The following is a 23,905-nucleotide window of genomic DNA, read 5'->3' as shown; positions in this document are numbered from 1 at the left end:
GAGATAAAAGGCAGTCGGGATAAATCCCTGGGCACGGTGGCTGGACTGCCAAAATAGAGTTAAACACTGACATGATCTTAGTACTGAAATGCTTGGAAATCAAGCCAAGAAGCTGGACTTTAGGGAAAGATCAAAGGGTAAATACATCTCACCGGCTTGTTTTCTTTTGAAACTCCAACCAGGTTTGCAGGAGGGAAATGTTTTTTAAAGAGATGAGAACAGGCTGCTGCTCCAGAGGACTCTCCCCTGCTCTGCCTGGAACCGCATTAACTCTGCCTAAAAGAAGTAGCCATGTCATGACTCATACTTTCCACTCCCCATAATCCCTCTCAGTAGGGCACAGACTTAAGAGTTTTCCTCTGACTTCAGTTTTGTTGTAATTTATGCACCTGCTTTGAAAGAGCCTTTGAAAAATCTGACAGTGGAGAAAAAAGGAACCTGTTTTATCTGTCTGATGGACAGGCTGAAAAAAGAAAAACCCCACTGCAGTGGAATTCCGCATTACCAGGAAAATGATGTCTGCGTCTGTAACTCTCTACCAGGCTGTTAGTAATCAAAAGTAAACTACTAGAAATCCTTTGTCAGAACAAGGGCAGAGCTTAAGTGAAGAATAAGCAATTCAACAGAGTCAGAAGTGTGCAGCTGACATAAGACAGAGCAAATGTCTTTTTAAAAAACACACCAATAAATTATGTACGAGCGTGCACTCAAGGGCCTGGCTCTCACGTCCAGCTCCCAGGGATGACCGCAGTGGCCACGCTGGGTCTCGCACGCTTCCCAAGCCTCTGGAGCCAAGCACGAGGCCGTGGGTACTTCTGTAAAAGGATTTTTTTTAATGGAGCTTTGGAAAGGTCAATAAATATATCTAAGTAATGACATGCCTGTTATTTTAGGAAAAGTGACTTTTTTCCATTGTCCCTGGGTCTGAAACAGTGAACGCTACTTCTTCAAAGCCACTTTGGAGTTGCCATTTTATACATAATGACAGACTGTCATGATTGCATCTAAAAGTCTGCGAGTGACAGTCCATGAGGCCTCCCCATCAGTCCAGATGGCTCCCCAGGTTCAATCAGTGTGGTTTGTGCCTCAGCACCTCTCTGCAGCCTACCCTCAACCCAACCAACTGCCCCCGATTCCCCCGTCCCCTTCTTTCAGCTGAGTGCTTCCTCTGCATGCCTTTTGTTGGCTTTGGTCACCAACGCTTTCCCAAGGTAAAAAGATGCTCCTGGGCTCACACACCTGTCTCTTGCTCTATTTCCAGCTCTCTGTTCTGCAATGCATATTACTGCAGAAGGAAAAATACAAATTGCACCCCCTCACTGGTTTCTATGAAAGCTGAGTTCATCTCAAGGGACAGATTTCATCACTCCCATCCCGCAACAAAGAGCTCCCACTGGGAGCTACCTCGGCGTGCGCCCATCTGGCTCGCAAGCCGGCGTCCTGTCTGTGAAATGCATCCAGACCTCTGTGCAGCACTGCCCGGTGCACCCCCTCAAATAGGACCCTGCCCTACAACCTTTTCAGCCTCATACAGGAGATACAGCTGTAAATGAGGACAATTTCCTTGGGTCACTGCTTATTTAGCATTTTACAGCTCTGCTGGTCTAAGTTGCATATTTTTACCATCTCATAGATTGCTCCCTCCATCAAAATAATGGTGGTGAGTGCACGACATGTTGGAAAACCGAACAGTTTTACTGCTGGCTTTTTGGAAGGTTTTGATCAATACCTGCACCCAGTTCCAAGTGTACTTTGTTCTAAAGTGGCGATAGCATCTGCCTGCCTGATGTAGTGCTTTCTTAAGTTGTTATTTAAGAAAACATTGAGTTTTATTGGCGGTTGTATTTGGGGCTGTGTTTTGAACATATGAATGATTGGTGCCCCGGGGAAAATTATTGTTTCTGCTGGAATGGAAAACTAAGAGATATATGAATAATAGAGACAGACCCTCCTAAAACAGCTCCGTTTATCCCATTCATTTCTAAAAAGTCATATTACCCAGCTGAGACCATATAAATGATGCAAAACTGACAGAGTATTGAGTGGTTTTGGGATATTCCAAACCCAAATGATAGTATCTCGGTACTCCTGTGATGGATTTATCGAGTGATAATCCTTCTGCATACCCTCTCATTCTGCAGTCAATGAGTAGCTTTCCTCAGAAAAGCTTGGGAGCCTTTACCATCCGTCATCTTGATGACTGCAAATATCCCTTTAATGGTGTGAGCCCCAGAAATTATTTGCACCCATATGAAAGCATGAAATTTTAAGAATACTCCTTTCCTTGGAGCTTTCCTGAATGTTAATAATGGGAAGGGGACACAAGGGCAGGCAGTGGGAAGAGATTCAGAAGTTTGCTGGTCTACATTAAAGATGGATCCCACAGGTAACATCTCCAGGTTACCCGTGTCCCTCACGATTCTTAGTGCCACTAAGATAGACACCTTACTCCACGCAAATCATCTCATATCATTGAATAAATTTAAGAGGAGCAAATTCGATCATTTATGCATTTTTAAACCCTTCCTCCAGCAGTGGGGGAAGCATTCATTTAGAAATCTCAATTATAACACAGCTGTTAGCTCTATAATTAGACCAGTTAGGTCATTTTGGATGTAGTGCGCGTTGTTCACCTGAAATAACAAATAACCTGCCGTTCCACCCACGCTTTGTGCACCTTTCCAAAGGCTTAGAAATACACATACAGTCTGGTTGCCTGTGGTACCATACAATGAACAGCTACTGCTTCGAAAATCCTGGTGAGGAGACCTAGTCATGGGCTCAGCTTGGGCAGAAGCAGCTCTTACCTTCTGCCGGAGGTGAAGGAAGGAGCTTGGTTTTGCAGGAAAATCAGCAACACACAGCCCAAATTAGAGACTTTTATCAAACGCTGCCAGAAATGCTGGCAGTGCTGGGAAGGGGCTCTGTGGGGACCAAGATATGAAGGCAGCCATCAGTGCAGAGTTTCCTTGGGCCTTTGCTGGCACACGAAACACTGTTCATCAGCACAGCGCTGCGGAGCATCCCAACACACACTTGCCTCTTACCACCCCCACATGAAGCCTCAAACAAGAGATCTCTGTAAATAGCAGGGGAAGCATAAACAAGACCAAACCACATGCCTTAGCATTAATGCTGGCATACCACTGGCTTCTGAATCCAAAGAAACACCCTTTTCTGGGGTGGGTGCGTGGGTGGGGGTGGTATCAGACAATCCCATGGCAACCAGCCTTTCAGACTGGTTGTCATTTGATCAATACGGCTTAAGCCATTAATCAGAAAACCAGGTCCTTTTACCTAATCTGCCTCTTTAGAAAGAAGTAATTTGGCCCATACATGTGCTGTAAGACTGCCACATGACCGAGTTATTTTGGGGTGACGTGCAGTTGGGTCACAGAGCACCTGTGATGGAATCATTTGCTGCAGAATGCTGTTATTCAACCATCAGTGACTAAGTCAGTCACAAACACAAGGTAGCCTTTGCCATCCACAGTCTCCATGGCTTCCAACATGCAACTGAGGAGTAAACTCTTTTACACGTAACGCACACAAAAACATCACCGTGGGAAGTTAGTGCAAAGCTGGTGTAAACCCAAGCCCTGGCTTCCAGGAGCCCAGTGTCCACACCCAGACAAGCCTCAGAAAGCTCCCAGCTAAGCCCTTCTCCCCACCTGAGCCGATACAGCCGCTTGCTGTTGAGAAAATAACATAATTGCACACCAAGAGCTAAGCCTAATGAAACCATATTGATTTTGTTGTTAAGGCCGATGTTTCTAGGGTTGCTGGCCTACCAAGATGTGTTTTCCAAACTCTACAGAGACAGAAAAGTGCAGAGAAATCTTATTAATGATAAAACAAATAACCCAGCAAAGCAACAGTGCTTGCTTCCAATTCAAATCCTAAAGGTGACAGATTTTAATGTGCTCAGTATCTTGCCTCCTACTTGATGACAGATAGTTTTGAATAGCACGAGGTCACTCCTCATTAATTAGATACATCATTTATACTGTACTCCTACCAACAGAGGGGGAGGGGGCTCACAATGCCAAAACTCCTCTGTACGCGAGCACTGTGCCTATGGAAAATGAGGACAGCAAAGAGGAAACAACTATTGTGTGAGAAGGAAAATTGTGTTATTGTGAGTAGCTTCTAGCTACAGAGCTGGGTGATGCCGAGCAGGGGTTTAGTACATGGAGGGCTGTCCACATAGAAAATCTATCCCCAAATCCATTGCTGGGAGCACGGCCCCTGGAATAACATGGGATAAGTTTTTCTCCCCTCCCCGCCATTTTCTTTAACTCCTTCATTGTTAAACACAAATAGTTTCTGAAGTGCAGAGTTGCAAGGGAATGCCTAAGAGGTGACCTGAGTGCGAATGAGGAGAACAGTAATGCCTGTGACCACCTCTGGGCGTGAACACCTGGAAGAGGAGGACAGTGAAGGACACAGACGTCACTCCAAGAAAAGCCATCAAGAGGAGAGAATACAATGGTGGCTTCACCCAGCATTTGAGGATAGGAGGTAAATACTGAGACAACATGATCTATTCTCAGCTGGCCCCTGCGTCTTTGGGGACCAAAAGGGACCTTGCTGCCACCCCCGCTGCTAGGAGGTTTTGCTGGTGATGGACCTTTCCTTGATATCCTTGCCCAAGTGTCATCACAGTGCTCCAGGTTGCCTCAGTAGACACCCAGCTCCTCCGTGGCAGGGATCCGCTTCAGGAGGGCGTGAGCAGACCTTTAGTCAGCTCCGGGGGGGCGTACACACATTATGAAAACACATGCTTTTCATAAGCCTACATGTACATGCTTTGCTGAATTAGACAGGAATAAATCAGCACTAGAGAAATTGCGTTCCAAGACTGGGTGTAGGTATTTGCGCCTTGACACTACCCTTGTGTCCATAAATACCCCACAGACAGGGCAGGGAGCTAGAGGTCACTGTCTTATGCCAACAGACAAAATGATCTTTCTCCAGCAACCTCTTCATCTCTGTGTGGGCAGAAACTATGGCAAACATCAACTCTTTGCGAAAATCGCTGCACAAAGACTCATTGCCAGCTACCTGGAGGCCTTGAGCCTGCTGGGGAAGCGCTACTTTCCCAGATTTGGCCATTCGCTATCTTTCACTTCCACGCAATCCACAGGGCAATAGCTTTCCAGCACAGCCTCCCCAGGAAAGTCTTTCTCAGAAGACAGCAGACTCTCATGCTCACAGTCTAGAGCACAAGCATACAGGAGTGTAGTGTCCAGAAAGAAAACAGAGCCCAGGGTGCATATTAATGACCAGTGACACACAGCCCAGACAAGGTTGCTGCTCCATAGTCAAGCTATAAATCTGTCCAGATCAGATTCTGACCACGTCTGCCCTGTTTATATTACAGAATTTTACAGCCATGTGATTCTTTACCTGGAGAGGAAGAGTATCGCTGCACAGCCAGTTAAGGACTGGGATTTGTTATCTGGCAAAAAAGACCTTGATGTTCTCTGCAGGACGGAGAGCATCTGTGTGTGCCGGCTGCTGGCTGGCTGCAGCACTTCGGGGCCAGGGGCTTTCCCTGGGGGAACTGCTCGGCTGCTGCCTCTACAGCAGGACCGCCACTCAGGAGCTGTTTATAAGTTCCTGTAAAATTTTCATCCCTTTGTTTTCCCCAGCAAAAAGCTTCAGAATAGCAGAAAGGTTTAAGCCACCCTACCCCTACCAGCGTATTGATCCAACTGAGATCCTGCAAGAGCATCCTACTCCTTCACCTGGTGAGAAACCTGGCCCAGAGAGCTGCGTTACATGGATTTCTTCTTTGAGAGGGTTTTTGCTATATAGTTTGGAAGGATATTTCCAAATTAAGTCAAAAAGGGGTTCTCCCTGCTTTCTCCCACTGTCTTGCAGTGAGACTGGCTCTGCAATGTTGGCAGGAGAGAAAAACCAAGTGCTGCTTTCACCAGGGAGGGGAAAGGACTCAATCTGAATGTGCAATGGCAGACAGATGGCTGAATTAGAGAAAATACAGGTTCCCTTCCCTGTTTCAGCCATACATTGAATCTCCTGGGCCCAGCACTCTCACAATTATAGCCTCAAAAAGCAGATGAGGCCTTAACGGTCACGTAGGGTGCCACGGCTCATGCTCATGAGGAGCTTTACTGTGGCTTACCAGCCCAGCTTGCCAGCCGAGGGAGGCAGCCGCTGGCGTGCTTGCTCCAAGCCCCAGCCAAGGGGCCCCAGCACACATCTGATGGGCCCCAGCTCGGCTGGGTGCTTTGGCGCTGCCAGCACAGCCGACAGCGTGAGAAACACTTGCCTGCGGTTCAAACCTGACCTGGGTGTGGGAAAGGGGCTAGCGTCCACTGTGCCTCAGGGTGTCTGCCTGCACAGTGGGCTTGCGCAGACTCCTGCGGAGCGCCCCACGATCCCCTCGGGAGGAACACTGCGGAGAGTGAGCAGGGCAGAGAACAGCCTTCCCTGTGGGTCTGGAGGATCCTATTTCTGCAAGTAGAAGTGAGAAAGTATCCAAACCGACAAAAAATAAAATGCAGACTGTTGAACATCTGTTCTACAGAAACAATCTCTCCGGGCCTTTCTGATGCTGCAGATGACACATTAACCTTATGCACTGAAGAATTTTAATTGAAGGATGAAAATGTCCTTGTTTTCACAGAAACTTAACCAGCACATGTTCCTGGCAGACTACTCACATCCTGAAAGTTATGCATGTGCTGAAGTTTTCCACTCTTAGCAAGGCTTTCATTTCACCTCTAGCCAGATCCAGCTGGAGGGTCAGCTGGATCCGAGCATCACATATGCCCTAGGCAGAGCAAGAGGGTCAGCTGTTTTGATACTCTTAAGAGATAACTTTGAAAAAGGGCAGGGGAAGGTGTCTTCCATTCTTTGTTATTATATGCTTATGTAGCTCCAAAAACCTCCATTCTGTACTGGGTCCCAAAGGAAAATGTTTGCAGTAATCAATATTTGTTAGAGTTTAGTCCCTCACACACCAGAATTCAGCAGGCTGCTAATGAAGACGACAATTATACAGCACTTCACACAAAAAGCAAGCCAGTACAGGTGCAGAGGCTGGAGCTTTGCCATACGTGCTCTCTGTTCTTTGGCACAGGACATCATTGCTTTACTTAAAATGTATTGAAACATCCCAACAGCTTAATGAGTCAGTCTGAGAGGAAAAGAGGTAACATTTAAGATTAATCATTAGCTGTTGACCTCCTAAGATACTAAATCAAAAGGCGACAGCTGGCCAAACTAAGCTTTATCTGTATTCCTTCTGAAGAAGACAAGCAGAAATGATGCTGTACCAGCAGGGCAGTAATAAGACAGGCTGTGTTTGTTTTGCCCCTTGAATTAGCGCTCCAATGTACAAGTACAGGGAAAAAGTGGTGCCCAAAGGATTTACGTCCAAGACATGCATGGGAAAAGTGAAGAGATTTTTCCATCCTTTGCAGGTGTCTGTCAGAGGCGCAAGAGAGAAAAATCACCTTTTGGAGTTTGTGCAGAAAGCTCACAACAAGGCCATGACCCCGCTCCCCCGATACCAGCCCCACCTGTGCCCAACAGACAGGCGTCTCTCAGTTCGGGGGTTCATCCCACCAGCATGGAGGGAAGACACACCTGAGCAGCACAACACCATGGGGCTAGCTCGAGAACATTGAGATAAATTTTGAGCCACTGGACTCACCAGAAACACTTTCTAGAAGACTGCAGTGAGGTCAGTGGCAAAGGACTTTTACTGAAAGAAACAGGCTTTTAAAGATGGGGTTGCAACGTACTTTTGATGCAAAAGATCATTCTGGGGGCAGGAAGAGGGAGCCTAATACCAGCGTTAAAGCTTATTCTCCCCCCAAAAAAATTTCTAAGGAAAAGAAATATCCCAGCAAGCAGGTGGTAATGTAAGGAACAAGGGATGAAATGACTTGATTTGAACTGCTTAAGGACCTTGTGGAAAAGGAAAAAGGAATAAAATAAGGAAGACAGTACTTAGTTTCCCTTAGGATATGGGAGTCACTAATTACTGATAGAAAGGATCTGATTTGCTGACCATTTAGACACACAACTGCACTCTACACAATGGTACGCCTAATTTGCACACAATTATCCTGTTTTTCCGCACTCAGATTGAATAATTGCTTGTATAAACCGCAAGACACATTTGCATATTCCAACTACCTGACCTGCATGCTAAACCACAGCAACTGTGCGTACAACCTAGCTGTGCCTCCTTCCTTTGCACGCACACGCCGAAGCCTGCTCAAATCTAGACCACAGATTACATCTGCGCAGAAAGTATCAGCAAAGCACTCGGGTACCAGAATTGGGATGGAGCACCTGGGGCAATGCTTCCCAGTTGCTTTAGGGTTAGTTTATAGCAACAAAACCTGCGAGGGCACCAGCTTAGATGAATTAAGCAGGGACAGCCAAAGCAATAACTTTCTCTCCATACCTGCTCCACTCACTCTTTTGGAGATCACAGCTGCTATGTGAGGGCAAACTGGCTGGTTCATCTCTTGCTCCTTTGCACAGCCCAGAGTCCTACTAGAAACTGGGATCCCAGACTAAGCGAGCAAGTGGTAGCGAGGCGAGCAGCACAGCTGAAGACCAGGCTGAGGCACACCGCCCTTCTGCCACTGACGCTTCAAGGAACAGGGCAGTTTGGTTATGGGATTAGTAATTATAGGAACTAAGCCCCATACCTTTCTACAGCAGTTTTTGTTTACTCTGTAGAACATATTTATGTCTCGTTCTGGGGTAGGATACGTGAGCTGTGAGTCAGGACAGCATTGCACTTAGTGCTATATGAACACCAAACAAAAAGATGGAGCTTCCTACAAACAGTTTATGAATTACATCTGTGACTCCTGGAAGTGGCATTGCCAAGCCCAAGTTATCAGGAACATGAAGCAACTTTTCCAGAAGATAGGGCAAACTAAGTATTTCACAGCCACTTTACACAAAGCTCTTAAGAGCATCTTTAAAAATAACTACCAAGTCAAGTGGGTTTTGTTCATAGCTATTCATTCATAGCCAGAAATTTTAACAAATTTGTCCTTTTGCTTAATGGACATGCAAAAATAATGGAATTATACCTGCCCCAGTGTTCAGCAGAGAAGAAAGAGAGGCCAGACATCACTCTAGTGGGACCCGATCCATTTGCCTAGCATGATGAGAGTCTCATATTTCAGTAGGTAGATTGCATATGCTAAAGCTGGCTTTGGCCGTGGCTGCGGGCGTTAAATGACACCGTTCCCTGGGATTGCTGGAAGTGTAAAGTTACTCCTATAGAATAACATTTGTGTAAACACAAACAGACAGACTACAAACACGTCAATTAGCAAAATGAACTCTGATACCTGATGTGATCTAGAATGCAGCACATCTTGTGTTTGGTGGAAATATCTCCTTACCAGGACAGCCCAAAAGGGCCCTATCCTGTCATGCTGAGCCACACAGAGGAACCTGGAGTCAGGACGGGGTTAAAACAGGTACAGCGAGTGTTGGGTCTGTTGGTACCTTGGGTGGCACGAAGGATTGTGAGGTTCTTGTTCCTGAAAAGCTGCCTTTGATAAGATCTGCTCAGTCAGGGCAGGGCTAGCAGGCCCCAGATTGGCGGGAATTAATCAAACCACACACTGCACCTCACCTGTTTCAAATTCACCTTGACGGATCAAAACAACAGTAAGTAGGACTCAATACCTGGAGTCAACTACCAAGCCCACAACTTTGTCAAAACAAACTGAAAGTAAACGCCAGTCATATCACTCGGCATCTCCTCAAAAGGCAAAACTAGAGGTTGACATATCTGAGAGCTCTTGTACCAGAGGGTCTTCAGCACTCCTGGGAAACTGGATCTACGCCACCTCCTCAGGGTCCCCGCAACACTGACTTAATCTGTTTTAATAGATTGCAAAAAACTGGCAAGCACTTAACACTGAAAGTCAAAACCGCTGTTGTGCGAGCCTGCCTTCCTCATAGTAACAGGTAACACATTTAAAAGGCATGGCTTTTCTCAGCTAAACACTGCAAAACCTGCTGAGATCAGACTCTTACCTGGGGAAGATTAGAGGCTAAAAATAACCGTGTGTTGACTAACCTAAGTTTAATTCAGCTCACTGGTAATAAGCATGAGGTACAGCTGTAAAGCGAGGGGGAATTTGCTGCCAGAACATGGGTATTTATTTTTCATCTCTGTTCTATCCTAACAAAAGCTATTCTTTCTGAGAACAAACCCATTCCTAAGTGACACTAGTCAACATAGTAAAATGCAGATGCTCGTGCAACTCTTAGTCCAAGGGCTGAAGGGGAAAAGAACTAGGGCGAGCTTTGCAGTCCACACTGTGCAGGACTTCCTAAAGCCTTGTGCATGGAAAGGTGAGAGCCATGCTGGCTGGGGGCACCACAAGAGCTCCTTCCCCTGCTAAAGCAGACTCAGCCTGCGAGCAGCTCTGCAGTGGCTCCCTGTGGAAGGGAAGAGAGCGGGGAGCAGTCAGATTAAAAGCTCCAATGTGAAGGTCCTCACATTCTGCATGGCAACCCCTTGGCAGGACCAGCTGCTCTGGGCTGACAGCTTTGGGTCCCTTGCAGCTGTCTGCTGAGGGCACTGGAAGAGACCCCGTTGCTGTGACAGCTAAAGAGACCCTCCGTGGGACACTACGTGCACTTGACAGGCTGCACCTCAGGGACCCCTCCTGCAAAGGGCAACAAATGAAGGCTGTCTTGGAGCAAGGACCAGTAAATCTCATCACTAAGGCTGCTTCAGAGAAAGCCCTCTGCCACCACCTCTGCTGTCGTCAACCAGGGACGCAAGTTCTGCTGCCATTCGCAACTTTCCTCTTGCCAGCAGAGATAATACCATGTTGGTCTAGAAGATCTCCCAACTGCTGCCTTCAGCCTGAGTCCACCACCAGTCAACCTCGCATGCGACGGCTCCGATACGTTGGCCCACAGGCTGGTGGAGTCATTCCACAAAACAGCTACAGAATTGTGACATCTGCTCCAGCTTGCTTCACCTTTCTAGACCAGGTTTGTTCTTGCCTGTATCTGGGAGATTCTTATTTACTATTTCTTCTGCATTGTCACATTTAAGTGCAGATTGATGATAATAGTTACTGCACCAGGCAGTCATGAGGATTACTTAATTAATGTTTGTGAAGCACTTTAAGATTGTCAGATGAAAGGAGCTAGGAAATGCAATGTATAATTATTATGTATTATTAATAAATTTCTGGCACATTGACAGGAGGGGAGACAACATTTGGGTTTTTTTATTCCCCTTTTCTTTTCTAAAAAGATTTAACTTTCATGCTCTGAAGGACAGATTTACCAAAAATTCACAAATAAGTAAACAAGGAGTGAAACCATCCTATTCCAGCACAGAGGCTGGGTTCTTCTGATAGCTGACAGCAAACATTGCCTCAGAAAGTGAGTTACACTCCATTTCTCTCCAGACCCTTGATGAACCCATAGTTTTTGAGAATGGCCAGATATGGAGACATACAAGGATTCTACAGTAATTACTAATAGTGGAAGTGGTCAAATGCACCAATTGAGAGAAGTAAGAAGAGTTTAATGTGTGATCACTGTGGTTAATAAAAGCATGTGATGCAAAAGAGATTAAGTGTGCAGAGCAATAAATGGGCATTTTGAAACAAACAAAAAAAATACAACTGGGTGAATGAAGCTTTTCGGAGCTGAAAATGTGCCAGATACAAACAAGATACCCAGAAATATGAAGAAACCCATCTGAGATGGATTCCTAGGCAGTTTCATCGAAGCATTAAACTCTTATGTACTACAGCTGCCTCTTGAATGCTTACAGCTGGAAACCAGCTGCACCAGAGGAAAAAAAAAAATGGTCCAGGGACTAGGCAGGGATTACAACTCCGTTCCTTGCTCTGTCACAGACCCTGAGAAGCCAGTTAGTCCCTCAGCACCCCCTCTCCAAGCAAACCAGGATAATTGCGCTGCTCTCCTTCACAAGACAGCTGGGAGGACAAACATGTTACAATGCGCTCAGATGCCAGGGTAGAGAAAGCTAGGGACTGCCAGAGGCCAAATCGCTGCTGGAAGGGATAAGAAAAGACTGGATTTAGTCATATAAAAGGGTCCTCAGGGAACAAAGGAGTTGCTCCTGGTGCTTTGTGCCGCAACATGTTTCCATTTCCAGTTTAAGCTACCACCAGATACCATTGAAACCAGCCAAGCAAAGCATTCCCAGCACATGGAAGAGATCTTTGTCATGGAAAGTGTGCTTACCAGAAGTCCTGCCCCCAGAAAAGGTCTTAAGTTGCGAGACTGAGACAGACCTCTTTGCTCACATCTTTGTTCTTTTAGCAAAATAAGTATTTTAAGAAATACCCAAGGAGAAATATTAAGTCTAAAATAAAATCTGATAAGTATAATAATGTTTTAGAAACATTTTGTCCACCAGTACTAATCAGAGAGCATTTCTGGTGTTTATGCTGTTTGTGTACTGCAAATGAGATTTACAGCTCCATTTCATTCAAAAATGAGTAAGAGCAAATGGACTTATATAAAATAAAACAAAACTAATCTGTGCTTTTGGCTAGAGCGACTGCAGGAATCCTACTCCAAACAGCATTGAATAAGTTGAACTCACAATAACTGGAACTGATTATGTACCGCAGGAAAAATGAACCTTAAAATAAATTATTCCTTCCGTTTGTTTTGACTGTTCACCCAGCTTTTGTTAGTGACACTAGGTTTTTTTTATCATATTAGATGGATACCTGGTGGATGTTGTTCTTCACATGACATTTGTCAATATGAGATTCAGATACCAGCAAGTGCTTCGGTTTCTGTTTGCTATTGATTGCTCTCGTCCCAGCCCAGGTTTCAGACACGCGACCAAGCAGCAGAGCAGGGGGTTACAGCCACTTTCCCCACACTGCGCTGGCAGCACCTCAGGAGAAGGGTCGCAGAACACCCACAGCTGTTGGGCCAACAGTCCACATCGTTGGACCAGAATAGCTGCAGACCTCAAACACGCTCACAGGAATCGCGCCAGGAAGAGATTTGCGAACGGCGAAAGGGGAAACAGTCCCAAAAGTGTCAGTACGTCTTCAAGACCAGGCTGAAGGGAGCTCCCAAACTACCAAAAAGCCCACGCTCTGACCCTTACATTCACACATACTGTTACTATCAAAGGTGGCAGTTTTTTCTCAGGACATACTAATCCTGTTGAGTAACGTTCGAGTTGTCCACCGCATTCACTGTGCTCAAAGAGGTGGTTGCTAGGATTAGTTCTTAATTGAAAATAAATACCTTCCATATACAGGTTAATTTTGGTACAAAGAATCCCCACGTGGGAGGGCAATTTTAATTTAGTATGTGTGCACACGTATCAGCATATACTGTATTGGCTATGTATTATGGTTTATATCATTTCCATAACACAATTATATATCTATATAGCCTAACATACTCATTCTCTTGCTATTCAATACTATTTAACTGCATCCCCTCCCGTCAGTCAGAATTGCACCAGAGTGCTGAAGATGCCCCAGTACAGACCTTGTACTTTTAGGTCTACCAGAGAAAACCTTTCCATTTATCTGTAATCACTCGCTCCTCAAAAAGGAAAAAATATTTCAGACTGGCTCATATAAATAGGAATACCTGTGCTGAAACAGAAAGAGGTTTGATTTCCTGCTCCACCCCCTTGGATAAACTGTCAGAGGGCTGCCAGCACCTTTCCCTCTCTAGTATCGCATAGCAGGCAGCGAGCAAGGGCTGCTGGAAGCTCACCTGGACCATGAAAACGTACTGGTGACATGGGACAGGGTCCCCCTGCCCAGCTCTGACCTGGCCTTCCTCCCTGACCTTGGGCAATGACCACCTCTTCACTTTAAGATGGGGATAATACATATATCACAGGTTTGTCCCGGCCTTAAGTAATCCATCTTTTCAAAGCACTTTGAGAGCTTTGCTTGATGAGTACAGACATTATAATACTCATCTGTTCCCATTACATTCAATAGGAGTTTTACCATCCACATGAGCAGGGCTGGGGCTGCTGGTGTTACTGGGGGACCTAGAAAATAAATGTGCTTGAGATATTTAAATGCTAGCAATCTGGGAGGGGCTACAGCAGGTAGAGAAGCATGCTGCTTGCATAGGGGTGCTCAGCACTCTTCCAGACTGCCTTAGAAAGAAAAAAAAAAAAAGTAGAATTTTTCCTTTAAAAAAAAAAATAAAAATCAGAAAGACCTCACCAATTCCTGCTGATAAACATGTTCAGCTAGTGCCAGCTTGTAAAGGTAGCAGGGGAGGCCAAGAAGAGCTAGGACAGTGGAGAAAAACTAGAGATCAGCCAAACTCAGCGGGCAAGCTTTACTGCAAGGTCTACTTTTGCTGTACTGGGTAACCGAGAAAGCCAGGAGGTGAACGTGTGCCTATTGCCCCAGGGACTAGAGTTAGGGCAAGGTCGTCCTGAGGATAAGATGTGCCAAAGAAGTTCAAGTACAACAGTTGAGAGACGGGGTGCGGGGCAGGGATCCCCGAGCTGTTGCCATCTCCCAGGCCCATGGCACAGAGCAACACAGAGCTGATTTACCCACTCAGCCCTCAAAGTGATTTTGCCCCATAAGGATGGTGACCTCCAAACCTGAGCTCGGCTATCACCGTACCACGGTGCCGGTACTCCCAGTCCCAGTACAACTCATGGAAAGCCAACCCAGCCTGCAATGAGCCGAGCCTCTAGATCTAGGAAACAAACTGGGCAACTCTCATAGCGGTGATGGTCTGATCCTTGCCTGTCTTAATGCAGTAGAAGCAGTGACAATGTATAGCTTCCATGAATATCTTCCTCAGAGAAGGCTAATATTAATGTCTTGCTCACATTTACTGGCCACATTGTGCCTCTTCTGTTGCTGCCAGATATCTCCATGGAGTAAATCATATTGACTGTGTTTATTACAAGAACTAAGTGATCAGCTGTGAACTTTCTTTGACATAAATATTTTGCCATTAGCAATGACAGATAGCAATGCTCATGTTGTAAAAGTAACATTGGATTATTTCTCTCCGTGGAGGCATTTATGTCGTGAGAAATCAGAAGGAAATTGTGATCTTCAGCATCAAGAGGAACAGGCAAGAGTAGGAACATGGCGGCAAGGATATTTATCCTGCTGTGTAAAAGGAGTTAAACGAAGAAAGTGTTTTTAAGAAGATAGAAAGAATTGATTTTCCTACACAGCTCTGGAGTGCCTCTGTGTAGCCAGCTCTGAACACCACTGCAGCACAGGTAGCAGCTGAAGCCGTGCCCACACTTTGCGAGTACACACCACACTGGCATTTCCTGGGTGGATCAGGCCCAGCACTCTTCTGAATCCCATTATTGCCAAGCCTCTGTAGTTACAGCTGAGCAAAACAGGGATTTTCCATTCTTGCAATATTTCCTACATTTGTGACGGGTGATGTTGACACCTTAAACCATGTCTAGTTGCAGGCTAAGCAGGATGGGAGAACGCCGAGCAGTGGGGAAAATAATTTCTCAGAGAGATTTTTCAAAGGTACAAATGAGAGCTAGTGCTTTAAAAATAGCATTGACTCTACTTCTACAGCACACATCCTCTAAGGAATTCAGCCCAGGCACCTAAGTTTGTCGCTTCCCTCCTGAGGCAGACAGGCAATCTCACACAGATGCAGATGCTTAGGCTCAGGGAGGACCACAACCTTGCTCCAGGCTTTCCTAGCAGGAAGTTAGATAAGTTAAAAATCCAATGTTATGCCTACATATATATTATGTGTGCACATGATACTTCATGGACTGTATGGCAAGTACATCAGAAAACTACTAGGTGTAATAATTTTAATTTTCCTTCTATAAAATTCTTCAGAGACAGCAAACCTGCAGGCTTGGATTGTAAACTGCTGAACCCAAACCATTTTCAGGCAGGAAATGCCTGGTCCAGCTGCCTGCCTGGATCCATGGGTGCTCAGGGCTGCAGTAATAGGTCTGGAGAAAGGATCGCCTTTGAATGGCGAGGATTGCACCTGGAGAGCTTAAAATAAGCTTGTTGTTGGCAGATGCATACCATGCAGAAATTAGCATGGGATGTTGCACTAGGGATACAGGAGACCTAACAAGCCGATGTCATGGCCAGGGTGCCTCCTATATCACAAGGACTCCCAGCAAGATTCTTTAGAGCCAGGAAAGAATCACAGGACATTATTACCAGGTTGGCAATATTACTGTTGTGGTTCCCCCCACCTCCAAACTGCGCGTTTAGGGAAGCTGTAATGCAGAGTAGTTCTGGGAACTGGCAGCACAGCAATACATTGTGGGAAGGTCATCAGTGAGACAGAAGCAGAGGAGACATTGCAGGGAGCTGAACGTAGGAATTAGGGCTCTCCAGACAAAAGATTTAACAAGTTCACTGGAAGGACAAGCACCCAGAAAGGAGCCGCAGGATGAAGGAAGAGATTGACACAGAACAGCAATTATTTGTGTGTCCACAGGACAGAGTTGTGCTGGAAACCCAGCAATAAGCTACAGACCAAAGTAGCAAAATCCTGAACCCAGGGGAAAGGCTGTGGAATGAGGCTTTGCTTTTGAGGATCTCCAGAGGCAGGAGTTTACTTGGGATGAAGGGAAAGTCGCCTATATATAGCAGAAAAGCCAAGACAGTAGCTGCATCAGAAAAAAATGAAAGTCACAGATGCAGGCAAAATATGGGCAGTCTGCCCTGCGATGGGTGCCTCAGAGGGAGACAAGACATGGCTAAGATGTGACCCCTGCAATTAGGGAGGGGGATTTCCTCTGCTGAATGCTGAATTCAGGCAGGTTTAGAGATGAATGAAAACTGCATGCCATAAGGGAGGGCCAGGAATAGAAAGCCCATGTGGGGGAAGAACACTCTAGATGTAGCATCTCCAAGAGGCTTTATCATTCTCATTTTGTCACTACTATCAACAACAATAAGAAAAGAGCTTACAGAGCAACCTCCCCGGTCCTTAAGCAATGCATCCAGAGATTAGTAGCAGAGAGCAGTGGGCAGCTGGAGAAAAGCTGTTCAACAAATGTAGAGGCATGCATAATAAGATTACTGCATGGGAGTTGCATGTTTTCAAGGATAAACATGATATTATTGCACTGGCAAAGTCATAGTAGGAATAGGGGAAATGAAGAAATAGCCGGAACAGCAGGACTGCTGCAGCTGAGCTCCCAACAGGACAGGGACAAGTGGGAAGTGGAGGCAGCGAGGAGGAGTGGAAGTGCACATCCTACTTGACATGCAGATATGCAGAGAGATTTTTGCAAAGTGGGTGATGTCATCCTGTTTTTCTCAGCCTTCAGGAGAGCAAGAGGAAAAAAAAAAAAAGATAAAACCAGCACATGCAGAGGAGTCTGTAAGACGAGCAGACTTTCCCCCCACCTCCCCATGCAACATTAATTGCTCAAATATTGATCAGATAAATAACTTGTAGGAACTAAAGGAAGGATTTCTTTTCCTCCTAAGACGCAAAAAGGGCAACATCCTTGCAGAGCTGCTGGAAAGGTCCAGTTGATCAGAAAATTAACTTACATGGCCTCGGAAATCAAGAACTTGAGCTGGTCTGATTTGTTATTTGTTTATACTGGAAAGCAGTCTGATTTTTCAGGATGCCATAAAGTCTAGTTGGAATTACCCAGGGGGCACAACAGCCTCACCAGGCAGGTGAGACCCCCACAGATCCTAACTAGCTTGGTTAGTAGAGAACAGCTACAGGAGGGACTTCTGCTTTGGAAACCCAGGGCTGCTAGATGGATTGTGGGTGACAGAAACCAAGCTTGGCCTTGGTGAGGGAAAGAGTAATTAAGATTAAAAGCCCAAACCAGAGTGCTGGAGAACTCCTGGCCACTACTGTCCTGACACTAAGTCCCAAAGAAAAGCAGCCGTTCTGCTTGGCTCCTGTAGACCTGCTTTTCTTTCCCAAGGAAAGGCAAACTGCCATACAACAAAATGTAATAGCTGTTCCAGCAAATATCTGCACCTCATCTTTATCTGGGGTAAATCCAGACAGAAGCAAGCACCAGTGTCCTCTATCGTTAAAAATGGATCTTGTGAGTACAAAGTACAGGAAGAATACTATTAAAAAAAAGAAAAAAAAAAAGAAAAAATCAACCAAACTATTAAGGGGGACTGGGAGAATGATAAAAATAAATAGGGACATGCAAAAACAGTGATTGCAGGAAGAGGAGGAAGCATCCAAAGACTGCAGTGAGTATTTTTTCAGGGATATACAGGCAAATAAAGCCACAGGAAGCACAAGAAAATGATCCTTTAAAATAGCTTGTAAGGCTAGGGAGAGAGAAATGAAGAGTTTTCTTGAATAACTGCCTGTGACATTTTTTTCATTTGGTTGAGGGAGGATCCCTCAGTGCTCACTTTTGCGCATAGGCTGTGCCCACCAGGCAGGGCAGCACAGCAAGTGCCTCCAAGTTAAATGTGGGTGAAATAGCTTGGGTGCCTGTTGCAGTGTCTAACCCTGGGGAAGGGCTGGAGAACTGTACCACAGGTCTATGGCACCTCACACAGGGATGGTGCGGCTTCAGTTACAGCTGCGAGGGACAGCAACGTTAGAGGAAAGGAGCAAACACTCCTCTGCTAGTGGTCTGATGCCTCACTGTAGAAATCTGGAGGCTCTCAAAGAGTGGGCATTATGAAGTCTAACGGAGTGTTCTTTCCCGTCACATACAGGGTGAAGCATCGCACATAAATAAGATACTGCTTGCCATGGGACGGTTAGTTTAAAAGCCAGACAGATTAGTCAAAAGATATGGATAAATCCCAGCAGATAAGAGAGCAACAAAAATTAAGGACTCGGGGATTCGTCTTCTCTTATTTGAAGGCTGTTTTCCACCCTGAGGTACACCACATGTAATTCCTTTAAAATAAAAAAAACCTACCAGACAAAACCCAAAATGCAAACACCACCCCCCAAAATCAACACCTCGCACTCTCAGTATTTAACCTGTCCCAGTATAACCATAAGAAGTTCTGCAGTAAACTGTTACAGAGGAGTCAGGTTAGGTGTCGGGCATAAAAATGTTAAAATACAGACAATACTGACAGCCAGCAAGAAAGCCCACCTTGCTGGAGCGGGAGTTAGACAACAGGGCATGGCTTACAGGGGGATTGTGTTGGGCTTGGGTAACAACCTGCATTTGTAGCCATTTTCTAGACTTCTTAAAGAGAACATGAAAGGAGCCTGTATTTCTTACATTTAAATGGAAAAACCTTTGCACTGAGTGGCACAAGTCTGAAGGAAAAGAATAAGTGAGAGTAGTACACATTTTCCCAATTATTTTATGTCCTTCGGTGACAGTCATTAAACCTCAGAATAGTTTACTTTGTTCCCTTTCTACAGAAACAGTTTGAGCCCCCAGACCTGGCAAAGCAGATGGAGTCTGGCTTTAGGAAAGGTGACAGAAGTTCCCGGAGGTCCATGGCCTCAGCGAAAGTGCTCCACTAAGCAGACAGCTGAGGAAAGCTGGCCAAAAGCTATCAGGCAGAGGCTCAGATATAGAAAACGCAGCCTGAAACAGAGCCTGGGCACAGCTGCTTAGGTCAGATAACAGGTCAGGCTGCCAACTCTCTCCCCACATCCTTCCATCAGGAGTTGAGAACTCATACCACATATTGAATAGGCTGGACCCAGTCTTCATGAAGGTGATCAAAGCAAAGGGCATACTCTGGCATGAGAGAAAAGCTATCCACCAGCAGGGAGAAAATCGGATAAAGAGTAGGCTTAACAGCATTTCTGTCCTTGCCCAGTAAGCTAATTGTTCATCATGCCCGTTTTTCCTTACTACACTTGAAATGAGTAGAAATCTGTGCTTGGGAACTGCTGGAATAGTTGAGGTCTGAGAACATACACCACCATTTTCATTACATTAATGAAGTCACAGAATGGTAGCTTTAAATGGGAAGGGTAATAATGCATTACCATCCACTCTCAATTAATCCAGAGCCCACAATGCCAAATGCACTTACTCTGAGAATTTTCTCAGAAAATGCAGCTAGAGTATATTTCTTTTATAAATCACAAAAGACACTTATTTGGCAAGAATGACCCCTGCTCATATACAATAAATCATGAGCATCAACAGTCTCTAATGGATTTTGAGTCAGAGTCACAGACAGCAAAGCCCGGGGCCTGTGTTTCAGGATTCCAGGACTGTGCCAAAGGAGCCTTATAAATTATTAATGCATTCAGCACAGTGTCATCTGTGCCATTGGCGAGAAAGAGACAGTCTGGGGCTCCGTTTGTCATTAAAAAAAGTGATAATCGGTTCAGCAGCCAACCATGCCTCTCCCTTCCCCTGCCAGAATGAGCCATTTAGCTCCACGCTTCATAAAATCTCTTCCCCAAACTTTTGTTCATGCTCTTGGTCCATGATGTGCAACACTTCAATAAAAGAGAGAGAAAGTAGCAGTCCATTTTCGTAAGTAGCCCACCAAAGCCAGCCTTCCTATGGGATGGAGTTAAGGTTTGCATTTGCAAATGTCATACAACAGGGAGGTGACATTAAAGAGGTAGCTGGGGCCTCTTTCTACTTCTTTGCCATGCTGTGAGGACATCGGTACACAGAAAATTCAAGTTTTGGTCCTTACTGCTCAGTCTCTCATGTTTTTCAGTTATTCATCTCAGTTTTCAACCTATTCCCCTTCACTTTTGTCCCCATGGTTACTGAATCATCATGTTTGCAGAGATTTTCCTCACTGAAGAATATGTGACTAACATGAGACAGCTAAATTATCAGAGCCAACTCTGACATTGGTTTCTCCCAACATGGATCTTATCTTCCAAATACCTTCAAATAGATCTGTTGCACTGGCACCAACTTCAGAGTAAGCAGCACTTCAACTATTGACAGTGGCAGAGCTGCAGCAATATTGCACAGGGAGTCTTAAAATAGGCTAGAATCAGGTGAAGGATGAAATACAAACATTAGCTTTAGCAGACCTACAGCCTAGGAGCGCACAGTACAAATAACTAGGTGTGTTTCACCACAGAATTTTAAATTAAGCCCTAGAAGGGAACAGCATTATTTTCTGACTGGACCTGGGTTTAAGACTTCAAGCAGATTTCCTCTTAAAAGCCAGTCTGGCTAAACAGTAGGAGACACGCAGTGTTTTAGGCCCAAAGAAATCTCTATTACAAAATGCACCAAGGCAGGCCACTCAATAACAAGTCTATGAACCTTCAGCCACAGCAGTCAACATATGCTGACTCAGGGGTCTGTGCTGCTCCCACACTGAGCAGCCTAGACTGCCCCAGGGAAGCTCAGACCAGATCCCTTCCAAGCTACCCCAAAGAAAGACACATTAAACCTTGTTTGTATCTGGGAGGTTTTTCTCCCCTTCACCCACAGCGTCCATCCAGCCACAAGTGTCCAGATGCTAAAGCAAGGCTGGCAGGGCAATACCTCATGAAAGCATCACCACAGTCATGAGCCAATACAGTCAAGACTTGAGAAGAAATGTGGAGATCTTACCTTGGCCGCTACGGAGGAGTTCGGCTTCTCCAGGAGGTCCCAGAGCTTTTTCCTTTTGTCAGCACAGCAAGTGTTATCAAATTCCTCCCCTTCCCTTTCCCTCAGTGTCTCAGCTTCTCTCTTCAGCTCCTCGTTCATCTGCTCCTTCTTCTGGTGGTAGCGGGCCTGGCAGCAGGACTCCAGGTAGATCTCATCCACCCCCCAGTAGTCCAGCTCCTGGCTGAAGGACAAGGCGCACATCTCCTCCATCATGTGCAGCTTGCCAGTACGGTAGAAGTTCAAGATTGAAGTGAATGCCCCGGGATGCCTGTCAAAGAAGTACTCGTTCTCCTCCAGGTTGTAGTCATCACAGATCTCCATGAGGGAGTCGTGCGTGTTGCAGTCTCTGAGCTTACCCAGCCTGGTCCGCGGCAACCTGTCCAAGGTCCGCCAGAGAACTTCATGGGCCAGCCCCCCCACATTGAGCTTGACCCTTCGGGAGCAGGCCTTGCTCCTGACGATCTCCGTGGGGTCTGGAGGCAAAGAGGTAGTAGAGCGAGATCCATGCTTATTCATCCCCAGAGGCATCGCTGGTCCCCCTCAGGCTGGTGGCTCCAAGGTGCGGCGTGGGGCAGCTCTCCTCACCTCTCCTTCCCCTCCATGCCCCGGAGCTGCAAGAGAGGCCAACCGTGGGTCCCCGCGCCGGCCTGCCGGGGCGGCGGCGCTGTCCGCGCCCGCGGTGCTGAACCGCCCTCCGCGCCCGGCGCTGTCCGCGCCCGCGGTGCTGAAGAGCCGCCCGCGCCCACGTGCCGCCCGGGGCGCCCCCCGCACACCCCGTCCGGGAAAGCCGCGGCGCCTCGGCCCCGGCCCCCTCTGCCAGCACACGGCTGGGAACGGGCGTCTGACCGGGGAGGGCACCGAGTTGCCCCGAGCACCCCTCGGCATCGCGCCCCAGCAGGCGCCGGGCCGCTAGGCAGGGGTGCGCTGGCACATTGTCCCCCTCCCGAAGCGGCCGGGAGCGCAGCGGACCCGCCGCCGCCCCTCCGCGAGGGCCCGGACCCGCCGCCGCCCCCACCCCCGCGGAGGGGCCCTGCCGGACTGCGGACCCGGACCTCGGCGCCCCTGTGACCCGGCCAGGGCAAGCCCCCTCCTCGGCGCCGGCGGTGCCGCCCGCCCTGCCCGGCCGCGTAGGCTGCAGAGAGACGCGGAGGCTTTTAATAACTCCAGCCTTGCAAATTTCCCTGAGGAAAAAGCTAGGGAAGAGAAAAGGGGGTATTTCCAGCCACTCTAACGACGCACTCTACCTCTCGGGCTGCCCAGGGACGCCCCCCTACCCCACCCCGACCTCTGCATAATAGGGAAATCAACGAAAATCGGAATAAGGAAAACAAAACAACCCCGAGCCTTCCTTGCAAAGCCGGGTGGCTTGTGACAGCCCTGAGCACTGTTGCTTAGACAAGATGGCACGAAGAAAAACCCCGGCGCGGAAAAGAACGGCTTCCCCATGCTAAGCCGGCACAGCTCCGGGGGCTCGGCCCCTCTCCCCGCCGATCCAGGTCCCCCCAGCCCCAAAAGCGAAATACCACCGCTGCCTCCAGGCCGCCTCCGGGGCTGCTCCACAGCCGCAGCCGCACACGGGGGAAGGCTCCCCTCCCTCGGCCCGCACCTACCTCCTCCTGCGCGCTCCCGGCGAGGCGGTGCGGGGCTCTGCGGGGCCGAGGGCAGCTACATCCTGCAGCGGGGCGGGCAGCAGGGGCGGCCCCGCTCGCATCCCCCCGCGGGCAGCCTCAAGGCGGAGGGATGGCGGCCGCGCTCCCGACTGTCCGCGGAGCCCGGGGGGAGGGGAAGGGAAACGAGGTAAATCGGATCCCTTGGCAGGAAGCTTTCCAAGGCCTTCCCTCGGCTGCGGCTCCTCACTCCTGCCTACAACCAACGCCGAAGCCGCATCTGCCCCCGCCCCCCCAGCCTCTCTCCGTGCCGACACGAAGGAAAGCTCCGGTACTTCCTTCTGCTGCCTGGGAACGGAGATCAACAAGTCTAGCCCGAGCCTCCAGCTTTTCCCTGTAATTCTGTCCCGGAGTTGTTTGGAGTGAATTGGAAGTTGGGGGTGGAAGAGAGGAAGGCAGCTCCACCGTGAGCTGGGATGCAGCATTGCAGGGAAGGTTAACGCTTTCCTGGCCGGGCCCCGCCGCCCCGGGGCTGATTCACAGCGGGGGAGGCGCCTTGAACAGACCTAGCACCGGGGGGAGAGCCACAGCATCCTTCCTTCGGAGGATGGGGCTAATCCCAGCATCCCCCAGCTCCCGGTGGTATCACCCGTGAAAATAGAAGCAAGGATTGGTGCCAGGAGAAAAAATGATGAGCAGAGAGCCCTGATTAGCCCAACAGGGCCCCTACTGCTTCCCAGGCCCTGCTTGCTGA

The 23,905-nt window shown here is 47.5% G+C and overlaps 1 protein-coding gene across 1 annotated transcript in view; it reads right to left on the bottom strand.

Annotated features, from left to right (window-relative positions):
* Positions 1–23,547, bottom strand: part of KCNB1 (potassium voltage-gated channel subfamily B member 1) — a 126,912-nt gene extending 103,365 nt beyond the window's left edge. Inside the window, exons 1-2 of the mRNA XM_075108709.1 lie at positions 23,155–23,547; positions 21,506–22,155 (exon numbers count right to left, since the gene is read on the bottom strand). Of these exons, the coding sequence (XP_074964810.1) occupies positions 21,506–22,072 (567 nt within the window). The 5' untranslated portion in view covers positions 22,073–22,155; positions 23,155–23,547. The remainder of the gene's footprint in view (positions 1–21,505; positions 22,156–23,154) is intronic.
* Positions 23,548–23,905: the final 358 nt, after the last annotated feature.

Source organism: Phalacrocorax aristotelis, chromosome 13 (assembly GCF_949628215.1).
Source record: "Phalacrocorax aristotelis chromosome 13, bGulAri2.1, whole genome shotgun sequence".
Lineage (NCBI taxonomy): Eukaryota > Metazoa > Chordata > Aves > Suliformes > Phalacrocoracidae > Phalacrocorax > Phalacrocorax aristotelis.
The sequence above is the reverse complement of the archived record's forward strand: the minus strand, read 5'-3'. Positions and strand labels throughout refer to the sequence as shown.